This window comes from Hyaena hyaena, unplaced genomic scaffold (assembly GCF_003009895.1).
Source record: "Hyaena hyaena isolate Hyena2069 unplaced genomic scaffold, ASM300989v1 scaffold_577, whole genome shotgun sequence".
Taxonomy (NCBI): domain Eukaryota; kingdom Metazoa; phylum Chordata; class Mammalia; order Carnivora; family Hyaenidae; genus Hyaena; species Hyaena hyaena.
The window spans coordinates 494,839-509,970 of NW_024081204.1; the positions used below are offsets into that span (position 1 = coordinate 494,839).

The 15,132-nt window shown below is 44.3% G+C and overlaps 1 protein-coding gene across 2 annotated transcripts in view; it reads right to left on the minus strand.

Moving 5' to 3' along the window:
• PDZD2 (PDZ domain containing 2) overlaps nt 1-15,132 on the minus strand; it is a 238,885-nt gene that overhangs the window by 81,474 nt on the left and 142,279 nt on the right. For both annotated transcript variants that reach the window (XM_039256412.1, XM_039256413.1), the window contains exons 3-4: nt 7,601-7,743; nt 4,618-4,750 (exon numbers count right to left, since the gene is read on the minus strand). In XM_039256412.1, coding sequence (XP_039112343.1) covers nt 4,618-4,750; nt 7,601-7,743 — 276 coding nt within the window. The remainder of the gene's footprint in view (nt 1-4,617; nt 4,751-7,600; nt 7,744-15,132) is intronic.

The window sequence follows — 15,132 nt, forward strand, 5'->3', positions numbered from 1 at the left end:
ATATCCATGTGCTCCTCCCCATCACTGCTCATCTCACTAGCATATGTTCTAGTCTAGAAAGAGATTAGACTTGACTGAATCATAACGCCAAAGTGGAGACTGATAACGTCTCTTCAAAGAAAGAAGTCCTTGAACAATTTTTAAAGGTTAAACGAACTACATGGAATCAGACACCATTAAGACTAGACTATAAAGAGGGCTTCACCATAGCCCTTCCTTCCTACACACAGACAAGGCCACAGAGGTCAGTGGGATGCAGGCATGGTCACTGAGGCCACCTGACAATCCTACATGCAAGTGAGGTGCGCACAGCCACTAAGAACTCTCTGGGGAAAGACTACAGCACGGGAGGCCAGGGACTAGGGGTGTGGCTGATCTGAGGCTAGAAAAGAGAGAAATGTGTCCTCCCCTCCTTCTCCCACACCAGCTGTTTCTATAAGGAAGGAAGCATGTAGAAAGTTTTGATCATCATATTCCTTGGGGCTTGACAGAAAAGAGAACAATAGAACAAGACGCCCATCTTAAACAACAGGTCTTACAGACTATTAGTGAGATGGTACTGGTGATAGTGACATTTGTTTCTAGTTTGGTGCAGGTCCAACTTTGGAAGTACCTGAAGCTCGTTCATGTCAGGCCAGTAACTGTGAATACTGTACAGCTAAACCTTACCTGAGGGAAGGAAATAAGCTATGGAGCAAAAAGTGAGTTCAGCTCTCTTCTGTGATGTCAACGCTGCCAGACCATTAACAGAAAAGAGTTTTTAAAAAAAGATGAAGGTCCCAACTGGAAAGTCAGTTGCACAACAGGACAGAATACTCCATGGCCATTAAAATGGTGCTACAGCAACCTACATTCTGTGGAAAGACTCTTACAGTATGTTACTTGGTGAAAATGGCAGATGGAAAAATAATACTGTCATATTAATAATGGATGTAACAATAAGCTGGATGTAATAACATGTGATAATCATAAAGGCAAACATTTCTCCAAGTGCTCCTTGCAACTAGCTACATTGTTTGGGTTCTTTATATTTCATTTAATCTTCCTCATAATCCGTGAAGTAGTTATGGATTCTTACTATCCAGGTGAGAAAAATGAAGTTTAAAAAAAAATGTAGTAACGTGCTTAAGTTATATGGTTTTTATTTATTTTTATTTTTAAATTTTATTATTATTATTATTATTTTGTCTTAGAGAGAGACAGAGACAGAGAGAATGCAAGTTGGGGAGAGGGATAGAGGGGGAAAGACAGAGAGAGAGAATCTTAAGCAGGCTCCATGCTCAACATGGGCCGTGATGCAGGGCTGGATCCCACAACCCTGGGATCATGACCCGAAACAAAATCAAGAGTCCAACGCTCACCTGACTGAACCACCCAGGCGGCCCAAAACATACAGCTTGTAAAGGTAAACTCAGAATAAATAACTCAAAATAAAAAACTCAGAAGTTTACACAGGTCTGCCTCCAGGGAATTTCCATCTCCTTGTGTTTGACTCCAGTAAAATAACATGTCTCGAAGGACAGACAAACCAGTTAATGGAAAGAACTATTGGTGGTATTATGAAAATTTCACCTTCCTTTTCTTCTAGGTTTTCTACACTAGATATAATAAATGCGTATTACTTGTTAATAAAAACAAAGTGATAAAAAGAGACAAATAGTATTGCTATGCATGAACTTCCAGGAACATGAAAACAAACTTGGATATTCTGATTTCATTTATTCAGCAAAAACTTTCTAAGCTCCTATGTATACACAAACAACATATTTGTGTGGAAACACGAGACACTGTGACCCAAAGAAAGGAACTGTTATATCTTCAAAACAAAGCCCTAAAGTTTGGTGACAAAGTCACTATCTTACACAGTAATGCTAATTTATATCCTTACTACTCTTTCTACTCAGCACATAAAAAGCTCTTTTTCCCCCCCTCCCTCTCTTCAAATATAAAGAGAAAATAAAGACTGGATTAGTTGCTCTTGCTGGATAAAGAAGAAGAAGGGATGCCAGGAGGTGCGGAAAGGCAGACTTTTGAGCATCTCGGATGGTGCTAATTAAGTTCAGGAACAAACAGTGGGCAGCTGCTAGGGCAATGTATTGCCTGGATGTAAATGGTCAATGGGAAGAGATGAGAGGTGCCACTCCTCGGTGGTCTGGGTCATTTTTTGGCCCATTATTCAGTACAGACGGCCAAGAGCAATAGATTGACACCAGGAACACCCATTCATGGGCTCTAGACTGCTACTCAGCCTTACAAAAGAGCAGTGAGTGTCCTTAAAGTCAAAGCGTTGGGGCGCCTGGGCGGCTCAGGCAGTTAGGCATCTGACAGGGTTTTGGCCAGGGTCATGATCTCACGGCTTGTGAGTCTGAGCCCTGCGGTGGGCTCTGTACTGACACCCTCTCTCTGCTCTTCCCCTGCTCACTGCTCTCTCTCTCTCAAAATAAATAAACAAATAACCTTAAAAAAAAGTCAAAGCCTGGCAGGAACACATTACCTCTCTCTAATGCCATTGGCTCTGTGTCCTTTGTATCTTATTTTACTAAGAGACCACTTGGTGTATGGAAAGAAGTTAACTTTAAAGTCTTATGGACCCACAACAAAACACGCTATTGTCACCCAATGCTTGTGTGACTTCCAGGGCAATTAATTAACCCCTTAGATTTTTACTTCATCTTTTGGATAAAAAGAACTAATAGCTCACTCAAGAATTACATGAGATCGGGGCGCCTGGGTGGCTCAGTCGGTTAAGCGTCCGACTTAGGCTCAGGTCATGACCTCACAGTTTGTGGGTTGGAGCCCCGTGTCGGGCTCTGTGCTGACAGCTAGCTCAGAGCCTGGAGCCTGTTTCAGATTCTGTATCTCCCTCTCTCTCTGACCCTCCCCTGATCATGTTGTCTCTCTCTCTCTCTCTCTCTCTCTCTCTCTCTCAGAAATAAAACAAACGTTAAAAAAAAATTACATGAGATCATAGGTAAGAAGCACCTGGCACCCAGTGTGTCCCTGATACACGTTAGTGCCCTTTCTTCAAGTCCATGAGTAAGACCCCAGACCAGGCATCATCTGGGAAACCAGCTTTCAACACCCTCTTGTATGCTCCTTAATGATGCTTACCCATGAGTGGACCTTTTCCATTTTTATTTTATGTTTTCTATGTGTCTGTGTGTTTGTGGATAATAGCTTGACATAGAAGAGATTTTCCCTTCCCCATTTTCTGAACTAGAAGGAGAAAGAAGTCAGCATAGAATTACAGGTCCGGTGGCCATGGCATAATGCTTGTGCAGAAACCCCTGCGTTCTTGAGCCGTAGACTGTGAGGAGACAGCAGGGCTCCCTGTGGCATCTCTGGGAGGGGAGGGAGGGTACCTGTGAATGGAGACTGTCCCAACTCCTGCCTCCAGGGCCTCAAAGCCAACCCTTCCACCCAAGTCTGTGCCAGGCTCTGTGTTCTTGTGGCAAGCCTGAGAATCTGGGTTAAGGGACTGGGGTGAAAGGTGTGAAAAGAAGAAGAAAGATTTTCAGATAGTTCAAAATATTCTAATTACTGAATACTCCCACATAGGCAATAGACCTTGTAATCTAAGAGGGAAAATGCAGAATAGCCTATGGATGTGAGGGTCAAAGAAATAACAGGGATAAAGAGGAAAGAAAGAGCTGTGCTGGCCAGAGCGTACTGCTGGGAAGGGTCGAGGACAGGGGTGGGACTGCTTAGGAACTACCACCAGGAACTAGAATGAAGCCCAGGCTCTACTGCACTAGCTCCTGAGTCCTGGGGGTGCTTTCCTGTCTTATCAACAGCAGATGGGACAACGGGGCAGAAGCAAGAGGGTTCAGATTCTCCTCTCTTTGGTCACACAGCTGTGGAGGCCTGCAGCCTTTATCCAGGGCGCCAAGACACCAGGGGACAAGCAGATGCTAGGGGCCCAAGACATCGGTGCCATTGTAAAACACTCCAGGGATGGGGATATAAGAAGCACAACGCTGAGCCCGTATGAAAAGGAGGTGACAGCCAGAGGGAGGGGACAGATGCTGGCTGTGCATCGAGAGCCCAGGTCGAGACGATCAGAGCATCTGGGCCTCTGTGAGATGAGAACCAGCCATGGGAGGCTGGCCCATGGCTGGCTGGGAAAACTGAGGATGGAGGGGAGGACGATGACTAGACAAACAGGATTCACAAGGCTTCCTGCAGCACCAACGCTCTGTGAGGCCTTGAGTCAGAACCAGGGCCTGTGGCCTGCCTGTGGCTAGCCCTGAACCTTTCTTCCTTCGGGACCTGGAAAATGCACAGCTCCACACCACTCTTTCGGCCATCCCATCCAGTGGGCCTCCGTGTTTCTTCTTAGGTTTCTCCTTGGGAGGAGAGCCTACTCTCTTCACCTTGAATTTCTGCCCACCATACAGTTCTTCCCTTTTCCTTAGTCTGATGACTGCTCTTCCATCTGCTAACTATTTCAGCTAAGGCCACCCTCAGGGGCTTGCACTGTAGAATCACACCTATTTAAATGGCCCAAGTGAATGTGCGAGGGTGTGTGTGAGTGTGTGTGTGCAGCGTGGGGAGGGCTCAAATCCAAATTCACCACCATCATTAAAAATAGATATAAAAAATAACCAAACTACCTACCTTGCTGGCTACCACCAGCTGAACCATTCCAGTGGCTGAGCGCAGAATGGCCACAGCTTCCTCATGGGAGAGACCCACCAATAAGTGACCATTGATTACCAGCAGCTCATCTCCTAAGGACAGTCTGCCATCCCTGAGGAAATGGAGATGGGAAAAAAAATCCCTTGTCAAGATATTCTGGGCTCGAGAAGGGACATTTTCCTGGAGCTGGGGAGGGGCGTAAAGGGCAGAGTTAAAATCAGGCTGAGGAAAAAGGAGAGATGGCCAGCAACAGTTTTGGATGGGATTTAACCTTTGGTCTGACTGGGTCCCCTGATGTCCACTAAGGGAAGCTCCGTGATTTCAAGTGGTCGCCTGGTAGTAGGCAAGTTCTTAAGTCACTACCATATCCTGCATCAGCTTTAACGAAATGCCTCCCATCCAGGGGGAGACAGTGATAGAGGAATGAAGACCCCATGAACTTTGTATAGTTATGTCATTTTATCTCAATCCTACCTGCCATCATGCCCTCACAACTGAGTTCTCAGCTGAGTCACTGAGCTAAGCACCTCCCAAAACGAAGGTATCTTAAGCTTGGCCAAAAGCCTTCTCCAACCTGCTGCCCTCTCTCTTTCCAGGTGACGTGCTCCCTGCCCCCAAAACACACAAAGAGAGACCTTGAGGATGAGGTCTCTCAGTGCTCTTTCCATCCTATAGCCAAGTTTCATCAGCAGAAGGATAAATACAAAAGCAAACAAATAATTTACTGCTATTGCAAGTATCACACCTTGTCTACAAATGTGTTCTATTTCTTCCTCTAAAGTAAATTATAGCTAACTCACAGCTTCCTTCCCATTGGGCTGGCAAGAGACTCAAGGGTGGCTCAAGGGTCTGTCGTGCCACCTTGTGCCAGAGCGCTGCACGGGCCCATTCAATCAGGGTGGATCAGCAGTCTTGTGGGTTCCACTTGAACCTCCAGTGGTCAGGCCTCCCATGATCCCAAAGGAGGGTTTTCATCTCCATTGCTAAATATGGGATAGGAAATCTGGTGAGGCAGATGGATCCTAAGCCTAGGACTCCATCACCCCTTCTGAAAGCTTTACATCAACACCCAGGGTGCTCCTGTGGGACCTGTGCACGCCCCCAATATTCCCAGACTCACCAACTTTCTCTACAACATTTCCACTCTCCCCACCTTGCTTTCCTTCAGAGAATCAACCAGCTTCTCTTCATCCTACTCTTCCTCACAAATTTCTTTCTCTTGATCCTCTAGGGCATGCATCATAATCTTTTCTATGAATTTAGGCTTTAAAAGAAGATAGGAGGCACCAGAGACTTCTGACAGCCTCTGCTTTCTGTCCTTCAAAAAGCCCTAAAGCAGAGAAATGCTAAGTACCTGTCTAGCTGCTTGGAATAGAAAGAGAAGGGGAATAGGAAACCCACAGAGGACAGTTTGAAAGCTTAAGGAGGTATGTGGGTGGGCCACCCAGGCGAACAGGGATCAGGAGTAAAAAAGAACACAAAGTTCTGACCACTGTTCTTGAATTTATTCAAGACCATGCCTACCAACATCTTTTTTCTTATTCTTCAATTCCATCTCCCTCATCTTCTGTTATTAACTAGAATGCCCCACATGTGAATTATATCCTCCAGAAACAGAGAAAGAGAGAGAAAAAGACACATGAAACACATAAAACTCAGGGTTCAGGGTAAAGAGAAAATGGTGACACCCATGAGAAACAGCTCACATAGAAAACAGACAAGAACAGCTCTTCATAAGTTTATCTCTGGGCACAGGAATTTTCTAATTGCCAACCTTTCAAAGACAAGCTAGAACCTGAGGCCTAGCATTAATTTGCAAATAGCTCTCTGATGGGAATTCCTCAAGGCATACCTCAGTTGGGAAATGTAGTGATGCTCTTCTGGATAAAAACTTGGGTCTTAATCCTTCCCTAATGACTGCTGCCCAGACAACTGATGAGTGCAGTTAACCTTATCTCTAGTTATTAGCATGTTATTCTCTAGTTACAAGACTAAAACAGGGACATGACACACTTTGCTAGTTTATACCCTGGTCCTCTCCTCGGTTTTCTATTTTTTAGCTCTGGCTCTTTCAACTCCATTTAATGAGATATATTTCTCAGGCCTCTCTTGGTCTGGGGCAGGCCAGCACCCCTCTGGTTTGCCCTACCTGAACGAAACACCAAATTCTCAACTAGATTTACCTTCCTCATCAGTGGAGCTCTTCCTCTACATGCCTGCTGTATACATGTGGGCATGCAATGCATGTACACACCCCCAATATGCCTTGCAAATAGTAGATACCCTATGTACATGGAAGCAATCAGCTAGCAAGGCAAAAGCATGCTTTATATTTTGGGACAGCTATCGCTTGTAACTCCAAATGGACTTCTTCTTCGTAGATGCTCTGCCTAAGCACTGCCTTCCTTCTTAAAACAATAGTTCAGACTTAAAAAGAAGGTTTGAAGTATGAACTGTTTAAGGTCACAAGGAGGAAAACTCGTATTTACTTTTTACCACTCAACATCTGCATGACGCATGGATACATGTGTGTGTAGAATCCTTAGAACCCTGACACAGCACATGAACTGTGGTCACATTGAAAGTCAGTCACCACCATCTTACAAGGGTTAGGATGTCAGGAAAGTGGTGTTCTGTTGCATGGCATAGTCTCAATAGGTAACCACATATGACCAGGATCCCAAAGGCAGTATAAGTAACAATCACTTGAAACTCAAAACAGACTAGAAAAAAATCCAATCGCTCCATGATCTGGAAGAGCCTACAGTATCTCCAGCAATTAGCCACTTCCTGTGCCCAGGAGTGTGTTTAATTGGAACTTCTCCTGCCTGATTTTCCTCCAAGCTTCCACAGGATAAACTGTAATTACCAGGACTTTGACCAAATGGAAGAGTCCTAGCCCCCGGAGGAAGGGAAGGGAGAGGATGAGGAGTCAGAGAAAGGGGAAGAGTTATCTAGTCACCTGTGAGCGGCACCTCCTTCCTTCACTTGAGTGACAACGACAGCGTGAGGTGAGCGCTTTGATCCTCGGCCTCCACTAACCTGAATTCCCAGCCCATCCGATTCTTTAAGCAGCTCCATCTTCCATATCCGGCCAACTTCCTCCTTGGAAGAAAAAGTGAGCACACTGTGAAGTATATGGACAGACACATGGCATTGACACAGGAGAGTGGAGCTGTTGGGTCAGGCCAAATATCCTTCATCTGGCAACAGATATTGCAGATTCCCATAGAAGGAAAAGCTCCATGTGCTAAATCAAAGTCTCTAGCTGCCAGTCCTGTCCAAGAGAATGTTCTACGATGATGGAAATGCTCTCTATTAGCACGATCCAACATGGAGCCACTAGCCACAGGTGGCTGTTGAGTGCTTGACTAGTGGCAACTGGGATGTTAAATTTTTCATTTCATTTAGTTCACACTAAATTAAATAGTTACCTGTGGCTAGAATATTGGACAAGAGTGATTATCGAATTTCCTGATCAGGATTATGTTAAATAAAGTTTCTTCTGCCTGAAACCCAGATAGCACTGTGTGTGTAAACACTGGCTGTGTCTGGGTTCCATTTATTTACATACAGCTATTAATTAATAAAGGAAGATGAAAGGAAGACAAAGATAGGTCTGGGAGACTTCAACTAATTTGAGCCCAGCTCTGCCGCTTACTAATTATGAAAGCCACCTTATGCCTCAAACCCTCAGTTTCCTTGCCTCTAAAGTGGGGATAATTATTAATACTTTCAAGTTTGTCATTAAAGGGGATATTTATGAAAGCAGCAGTGTTTCCAACACCTAGAAGAGACTTAATAAATGTCAACTGGTAACCAGATATTACTTGTATCCCTACACATATATGTTAAAACCATCATGCTGTAATATGCCCAATGGTACTGCAATAGTGTTGCATGGTGACAGACGGTAGCTATACTTGGTGAGCACAGCATAAGGTGGAGTTGCCCAATCACTATGTTGTACACCTGAAACTAATGTAACATTGTGTGTCAGCTATACTTCAATTAAAAACGAATACATCATGTTCAATTGAATCTCAAAGTTCCTTAGAACATGTAAGTGAGATCTTTGGTAAGAGAAACCAAAACAGGAAATTAACTGATGAATATGCTATTGGCTTCTCTAGACATGGGTCTCTATACTTTTTAAACACATTAAAACATGCTTCAATCCTTATAAAAATCTATCCTTTTAAAAAACTAGTCATGTCTGTAAATCCTCTGGATCACTGACAGCTTTTCTACTTGGGTTAATTCTCCTCTTGACTTCCTATTTTATTCTGCAAACATACACCTAATATGAAATGCGTGAGTTCCCTCAGATACTTGGTTGTTCAGAGAAATGAAAAAAGTCTTTCAAAGTTATTTCCTAAAAAAAAAAAAAAAAAGTTATTTCCTTTGGGAGTTTTACTTTAGGCTCATTCCTGTAAGTTCCTCTTATCTCTAGGTATGTGGGTAGGCATCGTAATGCATTCCTTAACATATATATACATATATATGAGGAAAGCCATGTCCTTTCTTCATTCATCATGAGGGTCCAATGGAACCATTATGGTCCAATATGAACAAAGCCATCCTCCTCCTAGAAATAGGCAACCTTCCCATTTAAGCTGCTTGCAAAAGAGAAAGAATGTGAAGCATTCCGAAAATCTGAAATACACAGTCAGAAACTAAAATGAAACTTTCTGCAATAGTAAAAAAACCAGATGTTAAATGGTCACTGATGTGCAGCAATAGGAATGTCTGGGGAAATTATTAACAGACAGAGACCTGTTGGATCCTATACTTTTGCTAGCATAGCACTACTCAGCGGGGCTCCATTGCAGCAACATGCAGTGGTGCCAACGGTCTCCTTCATCTGCTGACCACAGACAAACGAGGCCTGTCTAGCCAAATGTAACTTCAGAAGTCACTGGCTTACCACAGTAGTTCATGAACTTGTCAACAATCCCTATATCATCCAATCATTTCACTTTGGACTCCTTGGTTTTTGGTGTGTTGCCTCTGACCTCTGGAACACCTTTCTCTCTTCTCCATTCAGAAACAGCCTCCTCGGCCCTCCAAGTCTCTCACAGTTCCACTGTGTCCAAGACGCCATCCTTGAGAATCAGTGCTACTTACAAGATGGCAGCTTTTATTAACACTTCCAGTACATGAGGCCCTGTGGCCTAGCAGATAGCCCCAAAGAGAACAAATTCAGGGATCTGCTGATTAGCTGTTGTCCCAGCTTGCTGGGCATCCCAAATTAGCACGTGAGTCGGCTCCATGGCTGCCTCCCAGGGCCTAACAAAGTAGCTGGGAAACTAGAGCAGAATGGTGGCCTGACTTATTTTTTTCCATGGAAGATGTGTCATGGCTACTAGGGTCTTTAAAATATGGGACAGTGCTCTTCCCTCTCCCAGTCCAGAAAAGACATGAAATCCTTTCCCCAAAGCAACAGGGACCATTATGAGAGTCCAGAAATAAGCAAATCCATTTTGCTTTAGCCCAAATTAATAAAAACCTATCCATCCCATTACTCGTTACACCACCATTTCCCCCTGTCCTACCATACTTTTGTTGTTTTTTAAAAAATTTTTTAATTAAAAAATTTTTAAATGTTTTTAATTCATTTCTGAGAGAGAGAGACAGCACGGCAGGGGAGGGTCAGAGAGAGAGGGAGACACAGAATCTGAAACAGACTCCAGGCTCTGAGCTTGCTATTAGCACAGAGCCCGACGCGGGGCTCGAACCCATGAACCATGAGATCATGACCTGAGCTGAAGTTGGATGCTTAACTGACTGAGCCATCCAGGTGCCCCTATCATCCTTTTGTTAAACAGAACATGTTAAGTATGGTTCACAGATGGTATGATACTGGATACATAGTCCTTTCTAGCTTTTAAGTGCCTTTAGAAGTAGAACCCAGTAGGGGCACCTGGGTGGCTCAGTCGGTTAAGCATCTGACTTTGGCTCAGGTCATGATCTCACATTTTGTGGAGTTGAGTCCCACATCGGGCTCTGTGCTCCTGAGAGCTAAGAGCCTGGAACCTGCTTCAGATTCTGTGTCGCCTTCTCTCTTGGCCCTTCCCACCCTCCCTCCCTTTCTCTCTCTCTCTCTCTCTCTCTCTCACACACACACACACACACACACACACACACACAAATAAATAAACATTAAAAAAAAAAAGAAGGACTTGTGACAAGAAACATGCAAAACTATGATCATGGAGAAAGAATAATGACCTAACGTATACTCGTTTGACAAAAGACCTAATGACAATTTTCAGTAAGCTCATTCACATGCCCACTCCATTCCCCTGCCCAATACACACACACATAGTTAAAGGCAAAATAAAGCAAACATCTAATAAAAATGGCTTCAGGGGGTAGGAATTACCAATCTGTAGTACAGCCCCCAACCATACAGTCAAGAAACAGATTTTCTTCTTTTTCACTTTTATACAATAATACGAGTCTTCCCTTCATACCCAAAAGTAGGAACTATAAGAGGGGGTGGGTGGGGAATTCAAAGAAATCAGTGTAAGTTTTCTTGTCCTGGAATTTCTTGATCATCTAATGAGCAGTTCAAAGATACACAAAGGAAGACACAAACAGGAAGAGGCAGATGTTATCATTCTCAATTGTACAACTGTCAGTATTAAATCTAGTTGCCTAAAGTTGAGAGCAGTGTTCAGTTACAAATAAAATCAGTGTCTGAAGTTTATGAGGCTAAAGCTGGCACTGACTGAAAATCAACAGGCCAACTTAAATAGAATATTAAGTAGATTTCCAACTGTGTCCTTATGATTCTGCTTGGGTACATAATACACACTTCAGTATGGTCAAAACAGGACTCTGCCTCCCTCTCCCTCCTGGCTTTCTCACCTCCATGGGAAAAGCACCATCATTTATGCCAGCTAAAGAAGATAGCTCACAAGATAGCTTTGATTCCTCCTTCTATTTCCTATACTCAAAGCATGAACAACATCTGTAGGTTCTACTTGTAAAACACATCCACGTCCATCTACTTCTGCTCCTCCCGGCCACCACTCTGGTCAAGGCCACCAGCATCTCTAGCGTGGGTTATCACAGTAGTCTCCGGTATGGTCTCCCTTTTTATTCTTTACCTCTTACAATACATCAACATGTATTATACAACATACATCATGTTGCACTCAGCTTAAACTTTCCAACAGCTCCCTACTAGAGACCCAGCTCAAGGTCCAAATCTTTGAGATGGCAAACACAAACCTCTTGATCTAGTCCTGCCCACCATCCCAAATCATATCCCCTCCCCCACCCCATGCTCTCTCCATCATTCACTGTGCTCAGTCCCTCTGCCCCTGGAGCACCCAATCACTCCTGCCTAGGGTGGCCACATGTGGTGGCCCCTCCCTGGAAATATTCTGTCCCCAGAGTTTGCATGGCTGCCCTTTCCTGACACTCAGGCTTCGGCTCAAACATTGCCTCTTTAATGAGGCCTTCAGTGATACCAATTTCAGTTAACTCCCCACCATTCATCTTTCACTTCACCGCTTTATTTCATTTATAGTACCTGTTGTCACCATCTAACATTCTGATTCATCTATTTGCTTATTTATTCTTTGTGGTCCCTGTGCCATAGGACATGGGCAGGACCCTTGTATCTCATTTATCAATGGGTTCTCCAGCAACTAGAACAGTGCCTCGCACATAACAATACTGTAAACATGCCATAGAATTAATAAATATAGGATGTTTACACACTCATCTTACAGTTTTTCAGAAGTTATTGAGACTGATGTTAAGAGGCTAGCCCAGACGGGATACCTGCACACTTGCCAATGTTTAGTGTGTGAACACCCAATCCAGTTGTAGAGATGATTGAGTTCTGAAACCGATCCTGTCTAGACAGATGGCTGAAGCCTTTGCTTCCTTTTGCATTGGCTTAAAGGGCAACGAGAATGTCATCCTGTTGAGAAAAAGCCAAACCATGCAAAATTGGACACTATGGACTTCTGTATTAATGTTACTGAAGTGCTACCCTTTCCTATAAAAACGCCAATTACTGTGTGAGCTCATACATGCATCTCCTCACAGAGGCCAAAAAACCAGGATTTATTTACAAAATAGAGGTGGTACATTAAAGTGAGCTGTTTCGGCAGCATTTAAATGACCTCATCTTCTGCTGGAACCAAAAATAATATTTCACAATAGCATCTTTTCCCCAAATGTGAGAAGAAACATCATCCAGCTAGAATTTTACTGCAATAAGTGGCCTGGCTCTAGCTGCAAACTTAGATTCTGAGACTGTTTGCTTATCCCTTCTTATTTAGAATGATCAGTAAGAAATGATGTGTGATGTGTCAGAGTTGAAGTTCCTGAGTTAGCAGGCCAAAATGCTCAGTTTATAGGTGAGAAAATGGAAGCTCAGAGAAAGAATATAGCAGCCTGAAAGCAATAGCATTGAGGAAGGAAGAACTAGGGCTGGAACCTGGTGTCCCATTTCTCAGGCCTGGAGCTCTTTTTAAAAAAATATTTATTCATTTTTGAGAGGGGGGGATAGAGTGCGCATACACACATGAGTCGGGGAGAGGCAGAGAGAGAGGGGTGGAGGATCTGAAGCAAACTCCGCGCTGACAGCAGAGAGCCTGATGCCGGGCTTGAGCTAATGAACCATAAGATCATGACCTGAGCCAAAGTTGGATGCTTAACTGACTGAGCCACCCAGGTGCTCCTCAGGCCTGAAGCTCTTGGGTACTTTCACTAATAAAGGGGCACAGAGCACTTGCAGGTGCAAGGCACTGAGCCAGGACACAAAGACAAATAAGGTCCTTGCCCTTAAAGTTTACTGGGGACACAACAAGCCCCATGGCAATTGGAATATGTGGGATTCATGCACTGATCAAGACAAGGAAGGCATACTGCAAGAACCCAAAGAGGAGGTGCTTAAAGATGGTGTAGTTGGTAAGGGGGAGGGGTTCACAGAAGCCGCCTAGAGGAGTGTGTCCTCCAGAAATAGAAGAAGCTAAGCTACATGGGGGAGGGGAGAAACAGGATGGCAAGAACAGCAGCGGCAAAAGGCTCACAGGAGGCAGCGTAGCCTTTTGGAAAAAAAAATGTGGTTAATTCAGTCTAAACTGGGGAGGAAGAAAGCAGTGAGAGATGGAGGCAAAAAGTTACGCAGGGCTCAGATAGGGAAAGGCCTCGTGTGCTTTGCCAACCTAAGGCGTTCAGATATTACCCTCAGGGTAAAATGGACCCGTCCAAAGGGCTGCAGTGTGTGTGAGCCTGCATATGCATGACTGATGGAGTCTCTTTAGAAAGGTCCCTCTGGTTGCTGTGGGGACAGCGTATGATAGTGGATAGCTGACTACTATGACCACCCACATGGGAAATGAAAGCAGCCTGGCCCAGAGCTATAGCTGTGGGAGTGGGAGAGAGAAGTGAGGTGAGGAGGGAGATCCCACAGGGAGCCAGAGTTGATAGGACTTGGCAATCAACTGGACATGGGGAAGGAAGAGGCCAGTATTTCAGTTGACTCCAGGATGCCAACTGTCCCAACTTCCTGGCATGAAGGCATTTCTCAGGACGTGGGACTATCAGCACAAAACCACAGAAAGTTCTAGACAAACCAGGTGAAAAATTGCTAGCTGAATCTCAGGTGTTTGGCTTGGGCAACTTTGAGGATGATGGGACCTAGAACATGGGAGCCAGCTGGGTGGTGTGGGAAGATGATGCATCAATATAAAATATCTAAGATGGAGACCTACTGCCAGTAGGTGGTGGAAGGCTTGGGCAGGGGGCTCATGAGAAAGTAAAGAAGCAGACACAAATGACATGTCAGATAAAGGGTTGATATCCAGAATCTATAAGGAACTCACCAAACTCCACACCCGAAAAACAAACAACCCAGTAAAGAAATGGGCAGAAGATATGAATAGACACTTCTCAAAAGAGGACATCCAGATGGCCAACAGACACATGAAACGATGCTCAGCATCCCTCCTCATCAGGGAAATACAAATCAAAACCACACTGAGATACCACCTCATGCCAGTCAGAGTGGCTAAAATGAGCAAATCAGAGAACACGAGATGCTGGCGAGGATGTGGAGAAACGGGCACCCTCCTGCACTGTTGGTGGGAATGTAAACTGGTGCAGCCCCTCTGGAAAACAGTGTGGAGGTTCCTCAAAAAATTAACACTAGAACTCCCCTATGACCCAGCAATAGCACTGCTAGGAATTTACCCAAGGGATACAGAAATGCTGAGGCATAGGAGCACATGGACCCCAATGTTCATAGCAGCACTCTCAACAATAGCCAAAACATGGAAAGAGCCTAAGTGTTCATCAACGGACGAATGGATCAAGAAGACGTGGTTTATCTATACCATGGAATACTCCATGGCAATGAGAAACAATGAAATCTGGCCATGTGTAGCAAAGTGGATGGACCTTGAGGGTGTTATGCTGAGCGAAATAAGTCAGGCAGAGAAGGACAGATATCATATGTTTGCACGGATA